Raw genomic sequence first — 24,918 nt, forward strand, 5'->3', positions numbered from 1 at the left:
TTACAAAATATACATACAGTACATAGCTATCACAGCACTAAGAGATTGGATGATTCTAAGTAACAATACGTTATTTTAATAAATACACTTTTCACTATATAATGTATTACCCATATTTTGCTATACTATACATGGCATATTACCAGGGTTGGAGGAAGCTGTGTCGGTACCCTAAGTCTTGCAGCTTCCCTGTCAGAAGCAGTGTCTTCCTGGCGTTTAGTCTAGCTCCACACTCAGAGCGTATCACACTGGGGAGCAGCAGCCAACATCTTCACGGGAAAAGGCTCCCGGCTGCTCTCTACCCCATGTCAGTAGCTTTGTGTAGAGACACTGCAGGGCCATTATAAAATCTGGATGAGTTTATTATGTAATTTGACATTATGTCAATCATTCATTGTTGTAGGAGCTCCCTAACCATTGAAAGCCTAAGACAACAACCTACTGTAGGTTCACTTTATGTCAGCGCCGGCCTTGTGCACTAACTACTGTATTTTTAATCATATTCTTTCTGTTCACAAATTAAGATAACCATCAGTCAATCAGGCTTTCAGTAATTCTAGAGGCCACAAAAAGCCTACATATACATGGAAATACTTGCACACTGTGCATACCACATTCAGAATGGAAACTGTGTGCACTGACTACAGGACCAGGAGCCAGTCAGTGGCTCTTGGTAGTAACTCGGAATCCATAGCCTGCCGCAGAAGACACCTATGTGGCTGGGATAACAGGGCCCTATGAGCCTTATCATCACTACTAACTTTGCAGCTGTAGTTGTTCCTCCACTGTTTTTATTAATGTTTCTCTGATTCAGGATTTTCACAGAGACCTCCATTTTGTGTCAGATAAAAAGTAAAAACAGCAACATAATGTCTTTAAAATATGCACAGCATACACAAACGTATTGGTATGTTTACTAGCGGTTGAGTTCAATTGATTTTAATCTATTTCAAATCGATCTAAGTCAATGTTGTGTTTCCCTGGCTAAATCACAGTTTCACTAACAGACAATTTTTATATCTTTTTTTTTTAAATCGATTAGAGTTGATTGAAATCGACCTTTAATAAATATACCCCTCAGCCTGGAGATTACAGGTATCTGAAGATTCTCCAGTACCCCCATGCAGGGCCGTATAAGGCACTTGTGCGTCGTGTTGACTCCCACCGTCCCCCAGCTTAGGTGCCCAGATGGACACACCCTAAATCTGACCACACATTACACAAAAATCTTTTCAGCTAGCCAACTGCTGTATGTGAGCAAGCAATAATTGGTTGGCCCAAAAATTCATACCTCCCAACTGTTCTGATTTTGGCAGGACATTTCCGCTTTTCAAGCAATGTTCTGCCATTCCACCTGTGGGCAACAGTGTCCCGCAGTGGGGGGTTGGGATCCCATCTTACCCGCCTCTCTGCTTAGCAGAGCAAGCAGTGAATAGATGCCATGTGCATGCACATTGTGTTTATTCACTGGAGAGAGGAAGCACTGAGCATGACTCTAGCATGACAAATGGGGGATGTTTCTCACAGATACACCATTTCCTGCAAATCCGCACCCCTTGTAGAAGGTCCCTATCTACACTTCACGAAAGTTGGGAGGTATTAAAACGGTTTAGACAAGTTGGCTAAATCAAACGCGTTTAACCAAAATAGCTGTATGATTATTATTTAGTGTAGGGAGAAAGAGAGAGGCATGGAGCACTGTGATGCTTACTCTCCCTGCTGCTGATTTCCAGGACCCAGTGAGTGTATGGGGAATTCTCTATCACTCCATATTCCACCTTCCCAAATGTCTCTTATCCTGCATGGGGGGAGATTGTGTTGCAGCGGGGGGGGGGGGGGGGGGGGGGCACATTTGTCAAGTCTTTTCATTTTATTTATTATTTCAATTATTTTTCTCTATGCTTTTTTAATAATAGAAGTAGGTGGACAGTGATATCAGAATCACTCTATTGGAGAGAAATAATTGGTTCGTCTGATAAAAAATAAAGTAGTCAGACAAATTTGACATAGGTTGGACAGTTGTTTAGTTGAATAAAAGTTGGTTACAGTAGATGTGTGGCCAGCTTAAAAGTATTATCACAACTATATATTTTCATATATATTGTTTAACATATTCATAGAGGGAAATAATCTGCACTTTTAAGCCCCACACACACTAGACGAGAAAGTGAAAGGTCTCGCTCAGAAGGGTCGACCTGAGTGAGATCTTTTAGAATCTCGTCCAGTGTGTACACTCAATGTTGTTAACGATGTGAACTCCCGCGCATCGTTAATGACCCCTCCCTCGTCCGAACATGTACAGACATGGGAGGTCCTCGTTAATGACACCCATGCTGCAGATGCAGCATGGGTGTCGTTCCCCCCGCCGCGCCCCCCCCCCCTCCATCCCCCAGCTGTCGCTCCCTACGCCGCTGGCATCGTCAAGTGAGTATGATTCCCTACAGTTAAAGTTTTCACATGTAAATGTTTTTATCATTTTTATTTACAGAACTAATCAACTCTGTCTCTTTATTTTATAATTAAACTCTGCAGTCAACTTGGCCATACATGTACTGTAGATGTAAAGCATATGAGTTAAGCAGATCTTGTCTTTTATGTAGAAAGAGCACAAAGTTTCCTGCCTATCGATGCACACACAATCTCAGTCAACAGATCGGGAAAGCTACAGATCACAAAACTTCCAAATCGCCCATGATAAACAATGTAGGCCTCATTACAGTCACATTTTTGTGACCTATTCTGAGTTGGCTGCAAGAAGTAACAGGATCCAATACACCTGGAATATGATAAGGGGTGTGGCTTCTCTATACAAGTAACAGGATCAGATACACCTGAAATATGATAAGGGGTGTGGCTTCTCTATACAAGTAACAGGATCAGATACACCTGGAATATGATAAGGGGTGTGGCATCTCTATGAGTACAAAAGAAGATGTTAAAATGCACAGTACACAATTCATATACATTACAGTAAATTGCTATATAGTGCAGATAATAAGCAGTATATTTACTAAAGGTCAATTTTCATTGATTTTTATCGATCCTAAGGAAATCGATCTAAATCAATGTTGTACTTCCAGAGATAAAACACACATTCACTAACATTTAAAAAATTATTATAAAAAAATCATCTATTAGTACATGTTAACCCAAAATCGGTATGCGATTTAAGGAATTTAATTTGGTGCGAGTTTGATCCCACAAGACAAATTCACAGCAAATTTACATTGCGAATTACATTTGTCATTCAATTTCAAACCCGCTTTTCTTTTTTAGAGTAAATTTGCCTGTTTTTGTTTGCACCCCCCTGAGCAGGTGAATACGTATGATAAATCTTTATTTCAAGGTAAAAATGTTGGGACTTGCGTCAGAATCCTTTGGACAACCCCTCAATAACTAATTAGACATTTGGAAGTTTTCAATTAGCTTATGTAGGCTAATAATAAAATGTCATTTGGAGGGGTGAAAAAAAATAAATGACCTTAAATTATTCCAAAATCAACTTTTTTGTTCGTTTATGCACCCCAAAATTCATAAAAGTATTTACTTTATCATTGTTTTAGATTTAAAAAAAACAAAAATAAAGTGGCCTCAAATTACCCCCAAATCACCTTTTCTTCTACTTTTTGTTTTGCAGTTTTTGCTTAATTCCTTTATAACTAAAATAAGATTTTACTCACCGGTAAATCTATTTCTCGTAGTCCGTAGTGGATGCTGGGGACTCTGTAAGGACCATGGGGAATAGACGGGCTCCGCAGGAGACTGGGCACTCTAAGAAAGATTTAGTACTACTGGTGTGCACTGGCTCCTCCCTCTATGCCCCTCCTCCAGACCTCAGTTAAGGAAACTGTGCCCGGAAGAGCTGACATTACAAGGAAAGGATTTTGGAATCCAGGGTAAGACTCATACCAGCCACACCAATCACACCGTATAACTTGTGATAAACTTACCCAGTCAACAGTATGAACAACAACAGAGCATCAACAATGGATGCCAACATAACGTACCCCTTTATTAAGCAATAACTATATACACGTATTGCAGAAAGTCCGCACTTGGGACGGGCGCCCAGCATCCACTACGGACTACGAGAAATAGATTTACCGGTGAGTAAAATCTTATTTTCTCTAACGTCCTAGTGGATGCTGGGGACTCCGTAAGGACCATGGGGATTATACCAAAGCTCCCAAACGGGCGGGAGAGTGCGGATGACTCTGCAGCACCGAATGGGCAAACACAAGGTCCTCCTCAGCCAGGGTATCAAACTTGTAGAACTTAGCAAATGTGTTTGAACCCGACCAAGTAGCTGCTCTGCAAAGCTGTAATGCCGAGACCCCTCGGGCAGCCGCCCAAGAAGAGCCCACTTTCCTTGTGGAATGGGCTTTCACTGATTTTGGATGCGGCAATCCAGCCGCAGAATGAGCCTGCTGAATCGTGCTACAGATCCAGCGAGCAATAGTTTGCTTTGAAGCAGGAGCACCCAGCTTGTTGGATGCATACAGGATATACAGCGAGTCAGTCTTCCTTACTCCAGCCGTCCTGGCTACATAGATCTTCAAAGCCCTGACTACATCAAGCAACTTGGAATCCTCCAAGTCACGAGTAGCCGCAGGCACCACAATAGGTTGGTTCAAATGAAAAGATGACACCACCTTTGGCAGAAATTGCGGACGAGTCCGTAATTCTGCCCTGTCCACATGGAAAACCAGATAGGGGCTTTTACATGACAAAGCCGCCAATTCTGACACACGCCTAGCCGAAGCTAAGGCCAATAGCATGACCACCTTCCACGTGAGATACTTTAGCTCCACGGTCTTAAGTGGCTCAAACCAGTGGGATTTCAGGAAACCCAACACCACGTTGAGATCCCAAGGTGCCACTGGTGGCACAAAAGGGGGCTGAATATGCAGCACTCCCTTAACAAACGTCTGAACTTCAGGAAGAGAAGCCAGTTCCTTTTGAAAGAAAATGGATAGGGCCGAAATCTGGACCTTTATGGACCCCAACTTCAGGCCCATAGTCACTCCAGACTGTAGGAAGTGCAGGAACCGGCCCAGCTGGAATTCCTCTGTAGGGGCCTTCCTGGCCTCACACCAGGCAACATATTTTCACCATATACGGTGATAGTGTTTCGCTGTCACGTCCTTCCTAGCCTTTATCAGCGTAGGAATAACTTCATCCGGAATGCCTTTTTCCGCTAGGATCCTGCGTTCAACCGCCATGCCGTCAAACGCAGCCGCGGTAAGTCTTGGAACAGACAGGGCCCTTGTTGCAACAGGTCCTGTCTGAGAGGCAGAGGCCATGGGTCCTCTGTGTGCATTTCTTGCAGTTCCGGGTACCAAGTCCTTCTTGATGTGTAAAATGGTGTTGGTGTGTCCTAATGTGCGCTTTTTGTTAGCAGCCCGTCAATATTTGCTAATGGGGGAATTTCTCCAAAACCCCTGATGCTAAAGTTGTGTGTAGGGTGAGCAATTTGTGTACAGGCGCTAACTCTAAAGAATGGAAGATATAGACTTCCCTTAGTTCTTATATAGCGAGGCGATGTGCAGTCCTCCCAAGGCCCTGTCCTGGTCGGATGTTCTGCCGGATGGGTCTCCAATGTTTCGCAAATTTATATGGAAACGAATGGAAAAAAAACCATATAGTGTAGTACGTTTTGGTTAGATTTCATATGTATCTAGTTCAATAGACGCCACCCCCTTTTCCTTTTAGGGATACTTAATATACAATATTATATAATTACCAAAAGGAAACAGATATTGAGTACGTAGTAGAGTGCCTCGTGCCTCCTCCCAGAAGTGACACCCAAACAATGGTGCAGAGGACAGAAAAAATGGCTCAACTGCCAGATTGTGGACTTGAGACAACGTGTGATTACTCTCCTTTTCAATTGTCCCAAGTGATCGCGCCACAAAGCCCACACCTAGTGGTTTTCAGTGCCTCATACCTCTTCCCAAAAGAATATTCATGTATAATAATAATAATAATAATAATTTTATTTATATAGCGCTCTTTCTCCAACAGGACTCAAGGCGCTTTACAGACATCAAAAACAATGCACATGATACAGAGGATTTGAGTAATACAATAATTGATAAGCAACAGACATAAAAGAAAACCTTAAGCCCACAGAAAGCATAACGCCGGATTGGTGCAGGCATTTTGGGTAATAACTTCCAAGGGTTGTGTATTCCACCCTCACAAGGTACCAGGTGCAGCAGCCATCTTAGGCGCTCGGCGTAGGATTACCCAGGGTGGGATAGTCCACCCCTAGGAGTGATGACACAAAATGGGGGTGATTTCAGAGTCCTACAGTTCAGAGTAGGGTTCCATCAAAACCATCAGGCCTATGTATTTTTCATCCCATCCACAAGTGTACCATATGGGGCAGCCATGTTGGGCGCACTTTGGAGGTTACACTGTGGGAGGTGAGCCATACAAGGGCCAAGGTCATATATGGGAAAACTGATGCTTATGTAGTAGTATGATGTACCCTGCATGTAGGGCACAATGGAAAGGTGTGCAATCAGTGGAGGTAAACATTACAGGAAAAACACATGGTGGGGTGGAAGCGAGCAATGGAGGGGAAAAAAAAAAAATAGCAGGTAACTAGTGGCAGAGTAGGATTGGGCTAACATTTTGATCAGATCTTAGTACGGGTGGGTAGGAGAATGTGGGGGGCATACTCAATACTCAGAAGCAATGGGGATGTCCCTGCTGAACCTGGTCCTGTGCCCCACAGTTCCCTGTTCATCTTGGGGGTTAGGCCCGGGGGCAGGCTTGATGTTCTCAGCCAGAGAGGTGCTAAGCCTGGTCTTGGTGTTCTCATGTTTGCTGCGAGGAGAGGCCACATAAAGTTCCAGCGTTTTGTGGTTGTGATGCAGTCCTTCTGTTATCTTGTTAGTTTGTTTGCCTTCTGTTTTCCTTCGGTTAAACAAAGGTATAACACTGCTGTTTTGTGCTGCCACTTTATAACTAGCCACTTCATAAAATAGCCACTGCAGCGTCCTAATAGGCCTGGCGTCCTATGCTTTACTGACTAAATAGGTCTACAAACATATGTCCTGATTACAACCCCCTCCCCCACACAACAACCCTCCCACCAATAGGTGTTAATCAGCTAACAAATGTGAGGTTTGAAAACCCAAGTCAATCACTATAAGTTTTTGCACACTACAGATATTAAACCACTTAAAACAATTTTATAAACATACAATGTAATGTGCAATGTTCTGCAAATAATTACCAGCAAGATTTGTACTAAGAGAGTAGCAATGTTCTGCAAATAATTACCAACAAGATTTTTACTAAGAGAGTAGCAATGTTCTGCAAATAATTACCAGCAAGATTTTTACTAAGAGAGTAGCAATGTTCTGCAAATAATTACCAGCAAGATTTTTACTAAGAGAGTAGCAATGTTCTGCAAATAATTACCAGCAAGATTTTTACTAAGAGAGTAGCAATGTTCTGCAAATAATTACCAGCACGATTTTTACTAAGAGAGTAGCAATGTTCTGCAAATAATTACCAGCAAGATTTTTACTAAGAGAGTAGCAATGTTCTGCAAATAATTACCAGCAAGATTTTTACTAAGAGAGTAGCAATGTTCTGCAAATAATTACCTGTTGACAAGAAGGAGAGACAGGAGTCAATTTTGAATATCAGTTGAAGATGTAACTAATGAAACACAGGTATAACACTGCTGTTTTGTGCTGCCACTTTATAACTAGCCACTTCATAAAAAAAAAAAAAATAGCTTCCGGATTAGCGAGACGGCAGGAAGTTTGAGGGCAGGATCCATTACAACGGAGGGAGGGCCAGCATTATGCACAGCTGAGCACATTTACCGGGAATAAGGACGGCTCCTGATTGGACAAAGGGGATTTAAATACAGGACTAGGAGAAGACATGCTCATCACCTTGAAAAAGACCTAGGTGCGGGTTGAAACGCGTTGGTGGAGGGACGGCTACGGCGACACGGTCTTTCTCAACTACCAGGACAGGTGAGGGGTCCAGGGAGCGATCCGGAACGCAGACTGGGTACACATCTTTCTCCACACCCTCCAGAGTATTGATGCCTATATACTCTGGGTCTCTGGTAATTGATTTAATTCTGCTGTCACCGATGCTATCCAATGAGTGTTGTCTGAGGGAATAAGGACTCAGTTTTAAAGTTGCCTTTTATGCATGCTATTTGGTAATTGTTTATACTATACATTTAGGATTCCAGTAAGGGATCAGTCCATAGGTTTTTTAACTTTGTTTTTAAAAAATAAAAAACGTATTATGCTATGCGTTTTTCTCATATTTTATCTGCATAAACCCATGCTACATCTGGGACGATCTGTCTGAAGAGCCTCAACCCGTGATTACTATAAAGGATATAGACACATGCTGATCGACACTTGAGTCTGGTAATTAAGCCAATCCTGGCACGAGTGTTTTTATACATGAATATTCTTTTGGGAAGAGGTATGAGGCACTGAAAACGACTAGGTGTGGGCTTTGTGGCGCGATCACTTGGGACAATTGAAAAGGAGAGTAGTCACACGTTGTCTCAAGTCCACAATCTGGCAATTGAGCCATTTTTTCTGTCCTCTGCACCATTGTTTGGGTGTCACTTCTGGGAGGAGGCACGAGGCACTCTACAACGTACTCAATATCTGTTTCCTTTTGGTAATTATATAATATTGTATATTAAGGATCCCTAAAAGGAAAAGGGGGGTGGCGTCTATTGAACTAGATACATATGAAATCTAACCAAAACGTACTACACTATATGGTTTTTTTTTCATTCGTTTCCATATAAATTTGCGAAACATTGGAGACCCATCCGGCAGAACATCCGACCAGGACAGGGCCTTGGGAGGACTGCACATCGCCTCGCTATATAAGAACTAAGGGAAGTCTATATCTTCCATTCTTTAGAGTTAGCGCCTGTACACAAATTGCTCACCCTACACACAACCAAGTCCTTCTTGGCCAATCCGGAACAATGAGTATTGTTCTCACTCCTCTTTTTCTTACGATTCTCAGCACCTTGGGTATGAGAGGAAGAGGAGGAAACACATAGACCGACTGGAACACCCACGGTGTTACCAGGGCGTCCACAGCTATCGCCTGAGGGTCTCTTGACCTGGCGCAATACCTTTTTAGCTTTTTGATGAGACGGGACGCCATCATGTCCACCTGTGGCAGTTCCCATCGATTTGTAATCTGAGTGAAGACTTCGTGATGAAGTCCCCACTCTCCCGGGTGGAGGTCATGCCTGCTGAGGAAGTCTGCTTCCCAGTTGTCCACTCCCGGAATGAACACTGCTGACAGTGCTTGCACGCGATTCTCCGCCCAACGAAGAATCCTGGTGGCTTCTGCCATCGCCACTCTGCTTCTTGTGCCGCCCTGGTGGTTTACATGAGCCACTGCGGTGATGTTGTCTGACTGAATCAGCACCGGTTGGTTGCGAAGCAGAGGCTCCGCTTGACTCAGGGCGTTGTATATGGCCCTTAGTTCCAGGATATTTATGGGCAGACAAGCCTCCTGACTTGTCCACAACCCTTGGAAGTTTCTTCCCTGAGTGACTGCCCCCCATCCTCGGAGGCTCACATCCGTGGTCACCAGGACCCAGTCCTGTATGCCGAACCTGCGGCCCTCGAGAAGGTGAGCACTCTGCAGCCACCACAGAAGAGACACCCTGGCCCTCGGGGACAGGGTGATCAGCCGATGCATCTGAAGATGCGATCCGGACCACTTGTCCAACAGATCCCACTGAAAGATCCTCGCATGGAACCTGCCGAAGGGAATGGCTTCGTATGATGCCACCATCTTTCCCAGGACTCGCGTGCAGCGATGCACCGACACCTGTTTCGGTTTTAAGAGGTCTCTGACTAGAGTCACGGGCTCTTGAGCCTTCTCCGCCGGGAGAAACACCTTCTTCTGGTCCGTGTCCAGAATCATGCCCAGAAAAGGCAGACGCGTAGTAGGAATCAGCTGCGACTTTGGAATATTCAGAATCCAGCCGTGCTGTTGCAACACTTCCTGAGAGTGTGCTACGCTGATTAGCAACTGCTCTCTGGACCTCGCCTTTATGAGGAGATCGTCCAAGTATGGGATAATTGTGACTCCTTGCTTTCGAAGGAGCACCATCATTTCTGCCATTACCTTGGTAAATATTCTCGGTGCCGTGGAGAGCCCAAACGGCAACGTCTGGAATTGGTAATGACAGTCCTGTACCACAAATCTGAGGTACTCCTGATGAGGTGGATAAATGGGGACATGCAAGTAAGCATCCTTGATGTCCAGAGACACCATAAAATCCCCCTCTTCCAGGCTTGCAATGACCGCTCTGAGCGATTCCATTTTGAACTTGAATCTTTTCAGATAAATGTTCAGGGATTTTAAATTCAATATGGGTCTGACCGAACCGTCCGGTTTCGGTACCACAAACATTGTGGAATAGTATCCTCTTCCTTGTTGAAGGAGGGGAACCTTTACCACCACCTGATGGAGATATAACTTGTGAATTGCCGCTAACACTACTTCCCTTTCTATGGGAGAAGCTGGCAGGGCCGATTTGAGGTAACGGTGAGGGGGCATCACTTCGAATACCAGCTTGTATCCCTGAGACACAATCTGTATAGCCCAGGGATCCACCTGTGAGCGAACCCACTGGTGGCTGAAATTTCGGAGACGCGCCCCCACCGCTCCTGGCTCCTGTGGAGCCCCAGCGTCATGCGGTGGATTTAGTGGAAGCCGGGGAGGACTTCTGTTCCTGGGAACTAGCTGTATGGTGCAGCTTCTTTCCTCTACCCCTGCCTCTGGCAAGAAAGGACGCACCTCTGACCTTCTTGCTTCTCTGTGATCGAAAGGATTGCATTTGGTAATACGGTGCTTTCTTAGGCTGTGAGGGAATATATGGCAAAAAGTTTGACTTCCCAGCTGTAGCTGTGGAAACTAGGTCCGAGAGACCGTCCCCAAACAATTCCTCACCCTTGTAAGGTAACACCTCCATGTGCTTTTTGGAGTCGGCATCACCTGTCCATTGCCGAGTCCACAGGACCCTTCTGGCAGAAAATGACATTGCATTTATTCTAGAGCCCAGTAGGCAAATGTCCCTCTGGGCATCCCTCATATATAGGACAGCGTCTTTTATATGCCCCAGGGTCAGTAAAATGGTATCCTTGTCTAAGGTATCCATTTCCTCAGACAGATTATCTGTCCATGCTGCTACAGCACTACACATCCAGGCCGACGCAATTGCCGGCCTCAGTATAGTACCTGAGTGTGTATAAACAGACTTCAGGATACTTTCCTGCTTCCTATCTGCAGGATCTTTTAGGGCGGCCGTATCCTGTGACGGCAGGGCCACCTTTTTAGATAAGCGTGTCAGAGCTTTATCTACCCTAGGGGAGGATTCCCAGCGCATCCTGTCCGTTGGCGGGAAAGGGTACGCCATAAGTAACCTTTTGGAAATCAGCACTTTCTTATCGGGGGAATCCCATGCTTTTTCACATAATTCATTTAACTCATGTGAAGGGGGAAAAGTCACCTCTTGCTTTTTCTCCCCATACATATGCACCCTTTTGTCAGGGACAAGGTTTACCTCTGATATGTGCAATACATCCTTCATTGCTATAATCATGTAGCGGATGGCCTAAGCCATTTTAGGCTGCAATTTTGCATCATCGTCATCGACACTGGAGTCAGAATCCGTGTCGATATCTGTGTCAACCATTTTGGATAGTGGGCGCTTCTGAGACCCTAACAGCCTCTGCACTGTAGGATCAGGCATGGGCTGAGACCCCGACTGTCCCAAGGCATCAGCTTTATCCAACCTTTTATGTAAGGAGTTTACATTATCATTTAACACCTTCCACATATCCATCCAATCAGGTGTCGGCGCCGTCGGCGGAGACACGTCATTCATCTGTACTTGCTCTGCCTCCACATAGCCCTCTTCGTCAAAAATGTCGACACACGCGTACCGACACACCACACACACAGGGGATGCTCTATATGAGGACAGGACCCCCACAAGGCCTTTTGGAGAGACAGAGAGAGAGTATGCCAGCACACACCCCAGCGCTATATGACCCAGGAATCACACAGTAACTTAGTGTTTACCCAGTAGCTGCTGTATATATATTAAATGCGCTAAATTTATGTGCCCCCTCTCTTTTTACCCTTTCTACCGTGAGTCTGCAGGGGAGAGCCTGGGGAGCTTCCTCTCAGCGGAGCTGTGGAGAGAAAATGGCGCTGGTGAGTGCTGAGGAAAAAGGCCCCGCCCCCTCAGCGGCGGGCTTCTGTCCCGCAATTTTGTGTAAAATTAATGGCGGGGGCTCATGCATATAACAGTGTCCAACTGTATATATGCTGCTTATGCCAGGAGGTATCTAATTGCTGCCCAGGGCGCCCCCCCTGCGCCCTGCACCCTACAGTGACCGGAGTGTGTGGGTTAGTGTGGGCGCAATGGCGCACAGCTGCAGTGCTGTGCGCTACCTCATATGAAGACAGGAGTCTTCTGCCGCCGATTTTTCTTCTTTCTTCAACCCGCCGGCTTCTGACTTCTGGCTCTGCGAGGGGGACGGCGGCGCGGCTCCGGGAACGGACGACAAGGTCAGGTCCTGTGTTCGATCCCTCTGGAGCTAATGGTGTCCAGTAGCCTAAGAAGCGCAACCTAGCCGCAGTTAGTAGGTTTGCTTCTCTCCCCTCAGTCCCACGTAGCAGAGAGTCTGTTGCCAGCAGAAGCTCTCTGAAAATAAAAAACCTAACTAAAATACTTTCTTATTAGCAAGCTCAGGAGAGCTCACTAAAATGCACCCAGCTCTGTCCGGGCACAGATTCTAACTGAGGTCTGGAGGAGGGGCATAGAGGGAGGAGCCAGTGCTCACCAGTAGTACTAAATCTTTCTTAGAGTGCCCAGTCTCCTGCGGAGCCCGTCTATTCCCCATGGTCCTTACGGAGTCCCCAGCATCCACTAGGACGTTAGAGAAATAAAAGTTTACGCACAAATCAGTCATTTGACACCTCTTAAAAACACCCAGCACTTTCCTTATACCCACTAAAAGCCTTTTTTATGTTCTTGGCAATGAAGTTGTCACTTTTGTGGTGTCCAGGAAAGTCTCCCCACTTTTTATGCTCTTTTCCCAGTTCACTTTTTGGAAAAAAGTTGCATACCCTCCCTGCGAGCAGTGTGAATTGGCCTTTCTAAATGAATTGTGCAAATCTTAGGTGGCGCATGAAGGCGAAGTGAGTGAGTTTTACTAGTCAAGTTTGCCTTTTGCAAACTCACACCTAATTGAATTCCTTCCTAAGTGTCAAAGTAGCTTGGAGAATGTAGAATGCTAATGTAACAAATTTCAAATATAATATAAAAAATTTTTGTAAGTCAACACAAATATATGAGCTGTCTTCCCTCTCCCACCGAGTAAAGTTTGATACACACTCATGCAATATGTAACCAGGCCCAAAGGTCCGACATATCGTTACCTAGGTACACACTGAGCAAGGTAATGAAGGTCAAAGTGACATGTCACTCCTTCCTTAATTACATATACTGTGGTCATTATCACTATGCTTGATGTGCAGCAAATCAAACCTAGCGACGTCACTAGCAACCGTGGGCACCCGCAAATTGCCAGTACACACTGACTGACCAGGTCAATATGTTGGTCGAATTGGCCGGAACTGACATATCGGCCCGCCATCGCCCCTGTGTGTGCCACTGCCCAGCTTAAGAACCATACATCATTTTCTAAAAATGACTTCAATAAACTGAAATATTAAGCTACTTTAAAATCACGGTTGCAACGGTTATGGTTCAAAGGGTCGACCTAGTTAAGGTCGACAGTCATTAGGTCGACCACAAATAGTCGACATTAACATGGTCAACATGGGAAAATGATTGACACATTAAAATGGTCGACACGGGACAGGACGACACATGAAAAGGTCTACATTGACTGTTTTTGGTGTTGTTTTTTGCATAACATAACTAGGATCTCCAATTAGTGCACCGCGTCCCTTGGCGAATGAACTGCGGGCAAGGTGCCTCGCTCCCCTACTTCTGCACTCATAGATGGCAAAGTATGAAAAAGTTTAAAATCTTTATTTATTTTTTAAAAAGCGATGTCTACCTTCATGTGTCGCCCTGTCCCGTGTAGGCCATTAATGTGTCACTCTTTTTCCCATGTCGACCATGTCAATATCAACCAATAGTGGTCAACCTAAATCAACATAAGTAGTGTCAACCAACCATCCAGATACTGTTGCAACAGTTTAAGAGCATTTGCATTAATGGGCATGTTTTACAGTAAATGCAGTCTACCAAGCAGATGAAACCTACAGCCATAATAATCATCATCAGTTTGGAATTTACAAAAGAGTTTGAGCATGCTTAAATAAGATCCCTCCTGACAGGCACATCAGCAATCTCCGCCTGCAATGTTTGCTGGAATTCGTTTCCAGTCTACCAGCCCTTAATGCAAAGCCGGCCCTAACCAATATGATGCCCTTGGCAAGATTTTGGCTGGTGCCCACTAACACCACTGCTAGTTCAGCCTCTGCCCCTTCATCCCTTTCCCAGCACCATCACCTCTCACCCATAGCAGTCCTCATTTTGGTGTTCCTACCCCCTATATTTTAAATAGGAACAGTAAGCACACACGGCGCACAGCCCAAAAAGGGGTGTGTTCTTGCTGGGAAGGGGCATGGCCACACAATAGTACCCCAATTCACGTTACATCACACAGTAGTACCACTTTACCTTATATACATTACTCCTCACAGTAGTGCCCCTTATTCACATTACATCACACTGAATTGCTCCTTATTCACATTATATCACACCGTATTGCCTTTTCTATACGTTACGCCACACAGTACAGCACCTTATACATATGCCACACATTAGTAATGCCTTTATATACATAATACCACACGAACCTTATCAGTAATGCCCCTTACACATATGACACCCATTATTAGTGCACTTTTACACATAATGACACACAGTAATGTTCCTTACACATACAGTATGACACACATTATTAATGTTCTTATAACCATAATGCGCCTTACATATTATGCCAACCTTTATAAATGCTCTTATACACATAATGTCCCTTACACATGCCTCACATTATTAATGCCCTTATACACATAATGACACACAGTAATGCCCCTTATACATGTTACACATTATTAGTGAACTTTTACAAATGATGACACACACAGTGCCCCTTACACATTTGCCGCACATTATTAATGCATTTATACACATGACACACATAATGCCCCTTACACATATATCGAACACTACTGCACAACCAACCCACCCGCACACAGCACTCGCACGGCCGCTAACACTGTGACCTCTGCTTCTGCTTAGATACAGATGTGTCCTCATACATCTTGCCTCAATACGCCATGCAGCACGAGATGCATGGCGTCAGTCAGCTGGAAACTCTGCTAACGTCAGGCGCCTTTTTTGATGAAAATGCATTACTATGTAGCTAGGATGTACATGCAGCTTCTGCTAAGTAAAATTATATGCAGCATGCCTATATTCTGAGTGTGACTGCGGCTGTATCTGCATATGAAATGCAACGTTACAGTGATTTCCTGGAATACATTGTAACATAGCATTTTGTATGCAGATACAGCCGCAGTAGCACACATAATATACTGTAGGCATGCCACATATCATTTTAATCAGCAGAAGCTGCTTGTGCCCCTAGGCATTTGCCTAGTTTACCTATGCCTAGGGCCGGCTCTGCCTTAATGTACTTTGGCTGTGTCTACACGCCTCCACCAACTCCCATCCTGACCCTGTTGTCATAGAGAGCTGCAAGTCCAACTTACATGTAACAAATGACGCATAACGCAAAAAGTTGTCCATGTGTATTTAAAAAAAAAAAACATGTTAGATTTACATACAAGTCTGAATAAGGCCACGGATATCCTTCTGTGTCTCTGGACCTAATTCTAAGTAAAATGAAATGTGGTGCAGATACTTTGTACCCCTGAGGACAACCACAGAAAGCACTGAGTAATATTGAAAAAAAAATACAAAACAATATACCAGATAATGTAGAAACATAAAAGTCAGTCCACGCTTTTGTATTCTCCATTAAATTAGACCACAAAAACTTCAAACAGCAACACAAGTCATTGCTGACAATACACATTTGTATATCAAACATAAAGGAAAAATGTATCACATCCAAATGTATCAACCAAAAACCCTAAACCCACAAAATCCGGCTGTCATTTACATCAAATCCTTCCTATAAAAGAAGCTTCTCTACAAGCCTGGGGTCTGTTAGGGCTGACTACAGTCTGAACTCCTGTTTAGAACAATTCACAGTAATAAAATCAATACATGAAAACACAGCTGCCAAGATCAGCCTCTCATGCTGCAGATCCCCTAGCAGCAGCAGCAGCAGCAGCTCGGTACTGCATGTGTACAGTGTGACACTGACAGGGACAGGCACGGACATTCTCCAGACCCCTGAGCAGCTCAGTACATCTCGCGGTGCACGCAGGCGTATTATGTGACCCACTTTACCTTAAGGATTCTGTTCACCATCATTAATCACACGTACTTTAGTATGGAGCAGGCTACTCGCATTAGTTAAATGTTATGAATTCTGGCTAGTAATAAATCAGGAATGTCTTTACTATGCAGTCTCACATTATTATGCAACACGAATTTTGCAAGCAGCAGTATCAGCACTAGGGAGCCTGCAGGTGAGCGGCGGTTTGATGCCTTACATGGGGGATACGGGGATGGGTGGTAGTACCACAGAAGGTAGTGGTGGGCCGGCGATGGAGCGCTAGTAATGGTAAAGAGGACAGGGAGAGAAGGATTAGACGCAGCCATATTATAGCACGGACCTGTCATCTGCTGGGCTCTGCCTGTGCTCTGACCATCCACATCCTCCATGCTGCAGCAGCCGGGACACCGCAGCCGGGCACTGAGCCTGGGAGAGGGGGAGATGGAGGGAACACAGAGGGCAGTAATATGGAGGGCAGGAGGATGGAGATGGTGTGATATATTTCTGTATGAACACGCAGATATGAGATGGATTTGCAGAGAGGATGAGCAGACAGGCAGAGTAACAGGGAATGAAGGTTAGACAGTGAATATATGAATTATGGCGGTGGAACAAACATCTGCAGACCGGTGAGATGAGACAGGAGAGCCAGGAAACAAGAAGATACAGACATGCACATGGTAACAAGAGGAGAGATTGGAGGAAAATACAGAACAGACAGCAGGAGGAGTTAGGCAGCAAAAAAAAAAAAAAAAAAAAAGGGGGGGGGGGGGGGGTGGAGGTGCTGCTGCTGCATTGCAAAGTGGCCTTCCTGTGAGGACACTGGGTGCTTTGCATTTTGCCTATACTAAGGGGGAGTTTTATCAGATCTTTAAGATATATAAAGTACCAACCACTCGGTTTCTAATTGTCATATTTCTTGCACAACTTTTAAAATGAGCTAGAAGTAGAGATGAGAGGGATCACTGAGTTCTCAGAGACCTGAGCCCACCCTAAATTCGTGTCTCCTGGCCAGGCAAAACGTCATCTTCCTACTGTCTGATCTCTCAAGTTTTGGATTTAAGCTACAACTTTCAAAGTCCCATTGAAGTCTATGGGTTCACCGGTGTTCGGCTAAAGGTCCCCATAGGCTACTGTAACTTCTCAGAGGAGAGAAGTTGGATACGTCTCCCTTGAACTACCCAGCAGCTTCCCAGGTGGCAGGATCACATACAATACATTGTGTGCAGTCCTTCTGCATATGATGTATCGTATGCGATCCCAGCCAAAGCTGTCCGATCCGAGAAATCTATAGTGCAGCCAGTGCCGTAACTAGACATTTTAGCGCTGTGTGCAAGAAACAGCAATGGCGCCCCCCCCAGTTTTAAAATAGGGCCAGTGTGTGCCGTAGGCACGTGCCAATAATATAGGGGTGTGGACCAAAATAATACCAATTCATATTACGCTGTACAGTAGTCTCCATTATTCAAATTATGCCGCACAATACACTACACCAGGTAGAGCCCCTTTTACACATTACACCTGGTAGAGTCCCCCTTTTACACAGTACGGCAGGCAGAGTCCCCTTTTTACACAGTACGGCAGGCAGAGTCCCCCTTTTACACAGTATGGCAGACAGTGTCCCCTTTTTACACATTACAGCAGACAGCGTCCCCTTTTTATACAGTACGGCAGGCAGAGTCCACGTTTACACAGTATGGCAGGCAGAGTCCCCCTTTTACGCAGTACGGAAGGCAGAGTCCCCCTTTTACACATTACGGCAGACAGCGCCCCCTTTTTATACAGGCCAGGGGCGTAAGTACATACCAGATGTCCGGACATATATACACACAATCACATATATACATATATGCATAGTGCACACAGCCACATATATACACACACGGGTGGTATTCATGTGACCGCCGGTCAGCTGACCGACAGTCACATGACCTCCTCCGTGAGCCCGACGGCTCACTATCCCGATGGTCGGCATGCCGACCAACAGGGACTATTTCCACTCGTGGGTGTCCACGACACCCATAGAGTGGGAACAGAACCCGTGGCGACCGCAGGTCGCTACCGAGCCCGCAGCGTGGCGAGCGCAGCGAGCCCGCAAGGGGCTTGCTGCACTCGCCCCTCCCCGCCGGGATCCCGGCGTCGGTATGCTGCCGGGATCCCGGCGTCGGTAAGGTGACCGGCGGTCAGGAGACCGCCGGTCACCAGTACTACACCCACACACACACACACCCCAGCCACATATACACACAGCTATATATATATATATATATATATATATATACAAGCAGAGGTTCCCTGGGTGGGCATATGGCAATCCCCCCAATGGCAAACAGGAACCAGGCGGCACTCGTTGGATTTGATGAAAAAAAAATATTGTGTATTAAAGATGAAAAAGCATAGTAATCAACCGACGTTTCAACGCCACGCAGGGCGTTTTTTTCAAGGTGACATGCTGTGAATTCACAGCATGTCACAGCATGTCACCTTGAAAAAAACGCACTGCGTGGCGTTGAAACGTCGGTTGATTACCATGCTTTTTCATCTTTAATACACAATATTTTTTTTCATCAAATCCAACGAGTGCCGCCTGGTTCCTGTTTGCCATTGGGGGGATTGCCATATGCCCACCCAGGGAACCTCTGCTTGTATATACAATTTGAGGAAGGCACCGTGGTTATCCTGATTTATTTGGAGTGCCTATTATGTCTATACATATATATATATATATATATATATACACACACACACACACACACACACTTATCTGACACATTTATACTCTCTGTCTATCCCCACCCTGGCATTCTCCCTTGTCAGTCCCCTCTCATCTCACCTCTCATGCAGCCACCGGTGCTGGTCCTGCCTCTCCGTGCGGGAGCAGGACAGTGGGTGCAGAAGCCGGGCACCAGGGGTCAGGAGGTAGCAGCAGAACTGTGGCAGCGGGAGCCGGGCAGCGGGTCAGGAGGCTGGAGCCGGCACCCCACTGCCGCTGCTGGTCCTGGCTCTACGTACATTAGCAGGACAGTGGGTGCGGAAGCCGGGCAGCTGGGATCATGAGGCGGGAGCCGGCAGCTTAAGTGTGGGGGCGGGAGTCAAGCAGCGGGGGTCAGGAGGCTGTAGCCGGCACGCCACTGCCGCTGCTGGTCCTGCCTCTCCGTGCGGAAGCAGGACAGTGGGTGCGGGAGCCGAGCACCAGGGGTCAGGAGGCGGCAGTAGAAGTGTGGGGGCGGAAGCCGGGCAGCGGGGATCAGGGGCGGCTTGTAATGAGTCAGTCTGACTCATTACAATGCCGCAGATTTTGGGCCCCCTGAACAGGGAAGTGGACAGTTGCGCCCTCAGGGCGACTGCCCTGTGTGCCAGGCCCCTCTGGCACACACGTAGTTACGGCCCTGAGTGCAGCCCTTGCGATCTACAGGCTCCGATCCGTTGAGCGCGGGACCGCGCATTGGATCGGATTCATATGTGATTTTCCACTTTTTATTTGATTTCTCAGCTTGATGCGTCGAAATCGGATCAAAAGGGCCCAAATTGCACTCTCACATCTCTCAACCAATAGGCACTGTACACTGCAGCGCCTGGACCATCATCATCCTCACAGAAACCACTGGGGGTATTTTCCATCTGGGAGACCCACCTGCCTGCTGTCACAGTAAGGGCACTATTGGTTTATACAAACCACACTGTATTCGACCTACACTGTATCTGACCCACACTGTGACCTGCACTGTATCCTACCTACAGTCTATCCAACCTGCACTGTTAGCTGCATTGTATCCAACCTGCACTGTATCCGACCCACACTGTATCCTGCCTGCACTGTAATCTGCACCAGGGTTGGACTGGCCTATAGGGGTACAGAGGAAACCACCGATGCACCCCACGGCCTGGGGGGGGGGGGGGGGGGGGGGCACCCTTTCCTCTAGGGATCAGATTCCAGACTGTGCACTGTAATTATGCCTGTGTTACCTTATAGTGCACAGGACTGTGGTGTATTTTGTACAGTGCATTATTGTTATTAATCTGGTACATTATCATGCATGCACTGGCAGTTTTTACTATAAATATTTGTCAAAGCACCCAGACCATGCACTCAGTAATGGTTTGCCAAGTCTCTGTGGCAGCTGGCCACTTCCCTCTGGAGACTGTCCACACCCCTAAATATGGGTCCCTGCCACTGCATTTCCCCGGAGAGCCCTTCATGCCCAGTGTCATGAGTCACGTGGGATTCTCCCTGTAAGGACATACTCTGATTTATTTCACACAGGGTTATGCAGTATTCAAAAGTCAACAATAGCGGGTATCAAAGTCCAGTCACAACTATGGGTTTAAGTATAAATGTCCAAATATAGTAGCTTAAAGATTGTGTATTGGAATACCACAGTCTGGAGACACGGGATAAGAAACAAGTACAGGAAACAGAATTCACGAGATTATTTTTGTAGAAGACTGAATACTTGATAACTGTAGCTGAAGAACACTGAGGAATAAATACTTGATAACGGTGGCTGAAGAACACTGAGGAATAAATACTTGATAACTGTGGCTGAAGAACAATGAAGAATGAATACTTGATAACGGTGGCTGAAGAACACTGAGGAATAAATACTTGATAACTGTGGCTGAAGAACAATGAAGAATGAATGCTTGATAACGGTGGCTGAAGAACACTGAAGAATGGATACTCGATAACTGTGGCTGAAGAACACTGAAGAATGGATACTTGATAACTGGCTGAAGAACACTGAAGAATTAATACTTGATAACTATGGCTGAAGAACACTGAATAATGAATACTTGATAATTGTAGCTGAAGCACACTGATTAGCAATGACCGGATAGAACTGGTAAGCGAAGGTTTTAGGCAGTAAAAGTAACAGGTAACAAATCCAGGTAGTTGAAGGAAATAATGACAATGATATAGTTCCGAATAGAAAGTTCATTGCAGGATGCAGTAAGTTGATGACTGGTAGCAAGGTGAAGTCCAGACAAACTAGTATATAATTGTATAAAGACAAATTAATGAAGTTCCAAATAACAAATATACTCTGTGCAGTTGTTAGCAGGATACTGGAAGTGATTACTAATGGCAAGATAAAGTCCAGGCAAATGTATATAGACTTGTGAGTAGGCAATGAACAAAGTCCAAGTTAACAAATATATTACACACTGCAGGGTGCAGAGTAGTGTGCCAGATTCAGGGTCGGCGCTACCACTAGGCAGCTGCCTAGAGCGCCAGCCACTGGAGGGCGCCGCTGAGCCACTTAACAAACAAAAAGAAAAAGAATGTCTGCTGTCCTTTCATACGCCCCCCCCCCCCCCCCCCCCCACACACACACACACACACCTTCCATACCAATCCATCCCTGACAGACCAAAATGTTTTTTATTTTTAACAAAAGAAGGCAGCCACAGCATCCAAGTTAAGCTCCGCCCACTGTTGCGTTTGGCCCCGCCCCCTCTCCACATACCCGCAAATCGCACTGCAAGGGACCTAATGGCTCGATACACCTGGTTCCCAATCCCATCAGTAACAGTGACCTGGCTCTCTGGTGTGGCTTTTCCTCCTGCTGACCCCACTGGTACATGTTAAGTAAGTTAAGTGTGGGAGAAAACGGTATATATATATATATATATATATATATATATAAATGTTAGATCTGGTGAAGTGCTGCAATTTTTTAAGTCTAACTCTAAACACAGTAATGCTATCACTAAAGCACAATATATATATATATATATATATATATATATATATATATATATATATACACATCCAGCAGCAGCCGGCACTTACATACATAGGACAACTTGTTTCGGTGCCAGATCTATGTGCAATAGTCCTCCAGAAATAAACGGCACTCAGAGACAACAAATATGGTCAATGTGATGTTAATCCATAGTGATGTTAATCCATAATCCTATGGATTAACGTCATTTTGACCATATTCTTTGTCTTTGAGTGCCGTTTGTTTCTGGAGGACTATATATATATATATATATATATATATACAAGCAGAAAGTTCAGCACTCACCATAGCAAGCTCACTTATCCTCACAACATCGATAATATATATATACTGTGTAGATTGGCACCCTGGGTTCAGTAGTACAACTGCCGAGGTGCCCTCCTGGAATTAATACATGTGTCCATGTCCGGAATTACAGACGAGGCGGCACTCCATCGGTCTTATATGATAACATAAAAGTGATTATTGCTCCATAGGCCACTGTTTAAAGGCTGTGCAGCCTTTTCGTCAGGGCGTGGTATATCACTCCCTGACGAAAAGGCTGTACGGCCTTGAAACGTTGGCCTATGGAGCAATAAACAACATTTATGTTTTCATATAAGACCGATGGAGTGCCGCCTCATCTGTAATTCCAGACATGGACACATGTATGAATATATATATATATATATATATATATGTCTATATATATATTTATATATATATATATTACACACAAACATACATACACACACTAACAGACTCCGCATATAATGGGTCACCTCAGTCACTGCCTCTCCCCATGCTTAGCTCCACCCTATCTTTGGAACTCGTCAGTGGTTGGGACGACAAGGGGAGGGGGATGCACATGCTGCAGCGGCTATTATATCCCCGGGAAGGGGAAGAGGGGGTGGCAGTGAGGTTTTGCCTAGGGGGACGAGAAACCTTGCACCGGCCCTGGCCAGATAACTCACATGAGATACATGAGGAATGAGGGAGTAGGCAGAGGTTTTGCCTAGGGTGCCGAGAAACCTTGCACCGGCCCTGGCCAGATAACTCACATGAGATACATGAGGAATGAGGATAGCAAGTTGCAGAAGACCAGGACCTAGAGTCAGCAGGAAAGCACAAGGTATCCCTTGCTAGTAGCATGATCCAAAGTACAGACGGTGAGGCAGACTTGACATGATGAACTGGCATCAGGAGCTCATGTGGCTGATCTACTGTATATAGGAAATTCAGGTGCTGCTCACAGCTGCTGTAACAGCTAATTACCAAGCTGCAGATACTCAGACCAGGGTGCTGAAACACCAAAGAAGAGAGTGACACCCCAGGCATGGAAGAGAAACTGCACAGATTGTGACACCCAGTCTGACACTGATCTGCACAGTATCCAACCTGCACTATATCCCGCCCGCACTGTATCCAACCTGCACTGTATCCAACCCACACTGTAACTTGTACTGTATCTAACCCACACTGTATCCTATTCACACTGAAACTTGTACTGTATCTAACCCACACTGTATCCTATTCACACTGAAACTTGTACTGTATCTAACCCACACTGTATCCAACCTGCACTGTATCCAACTTGTAATGTAACCAGCACTGTATCCAACTAGCACTGTAACCCGCACTGTATCCAACCAGCACTTTAACCAGCACTGTATTCAACCTGCACTGTAACCATCACTGTATCTGACCCACACTGTATCGAACTCACACTGTATCGGACCCACAATGTAACCAGCACTGTATCTAAACCGCACTGTAACCAGCACTGTATCCGACCCACACTGTATTTGACCTGCACTGTAAGCTGCACTGTATCCAACCCGCAATGTAACCAGCAATATATCCAAGCCACACTGTATCCAACCCACACAGTATCTGACCCGCACTGTAACCCTTTCAGTATTTAACTGTGTGTCCCAAAGTATTCCGCAATGTAACCTGCACTGTACCTTGCAGGAATGAAACATTGTTTTTATGGTTGGTAAAATTTTAGGGAGTTGCTCAACAAAAAGACTGATTGATCAGGGCTTTACATGGGCACAGAGTGATAATTATCAGTGGCCCAGGTCCCTCAGGAGGGATTGGGCACTGAGAATAGGCTAAGTGTGAAGATTACAATTTAATAACTATATGGACTTAGTCTGGACGTCTTCTCGGACACATGCAACCCTTGCAAAGACTGTGATGTAACTCCTATCATCTTCTCATCTACAGGTAATGTGGAACTACTGCTCCCAAAAGACACTAATGCATGTATTCAATAAGCACAGCTTTAATTAAGATAACTGCATATTTTAGGTAATGTAGAACTACTACTCCCAACAGACACTAATGCATTTGTCTCAAGCACAGCTTTGATTAACATAACTGCATACTTTAGGTAATGTGGAACTACTGCTCCCAACAGACACTAATGCATTTATTCAATAAGCACAACTTTGATTAACATAACTGCATATTATAGGTAATGTGCAATTATTTTTTAAGCAGCCTTAAGAAAGATTTACAATGCATCCGGAAAGTATTCACAGCGCTTCACTTTTTCCTCATTTTGTTATGTTACAGCCTTATTCCAAAATGGAATAAATTCATTTTTCCCTCAAAATTCTACACACAATACC

The 24,918-nt window shown here is 45.2% G+C and overlaps 1 protein-coding gene across 5 annotated transcripts in view; it reads right to left on the bottom strand.

The window, feature by feature from the left end:
- Positions 1-17,259, bottom strand: part of CCDC136 (coiled-coil domain containing 136) — a 118,872-nt gene extending 101,613 nt beyond the window's left edge. For all 5 annotated transcript variants that reach the window (XM_063926716.1, XM_063926718.1, XM_063926715.1 and 2 more), the window contains exon 1: positions 16,894-17,259. In XM_063926716.1, coding sequence (XP_063782786.1) covers positions 16,894-16,942 — 49 coding nt within the window. In that variant the 5' untranslated portion in view covers positions 16,943-17,259. The remainder of the gene's footprint in view (positions 1-16,893) is intronic.
- Positions 17,260-24,918: the final 7,659 nt, after the last annotated feature.

This window comes from Pseudophryne corroboree, chromosome 6, assembly GCF_028390025.1.
Source record: "Pseudophryne corroboree isolate aPseCor3 chromosome 6, aPseCor3.hap2, whole genome shotgun sequence".
NCBI lineage: Eukaryota > Metazoa > Chordata > Amphibia > Anura > Myobatrachidae > Pseudophryne > Pseudophryne corroboree.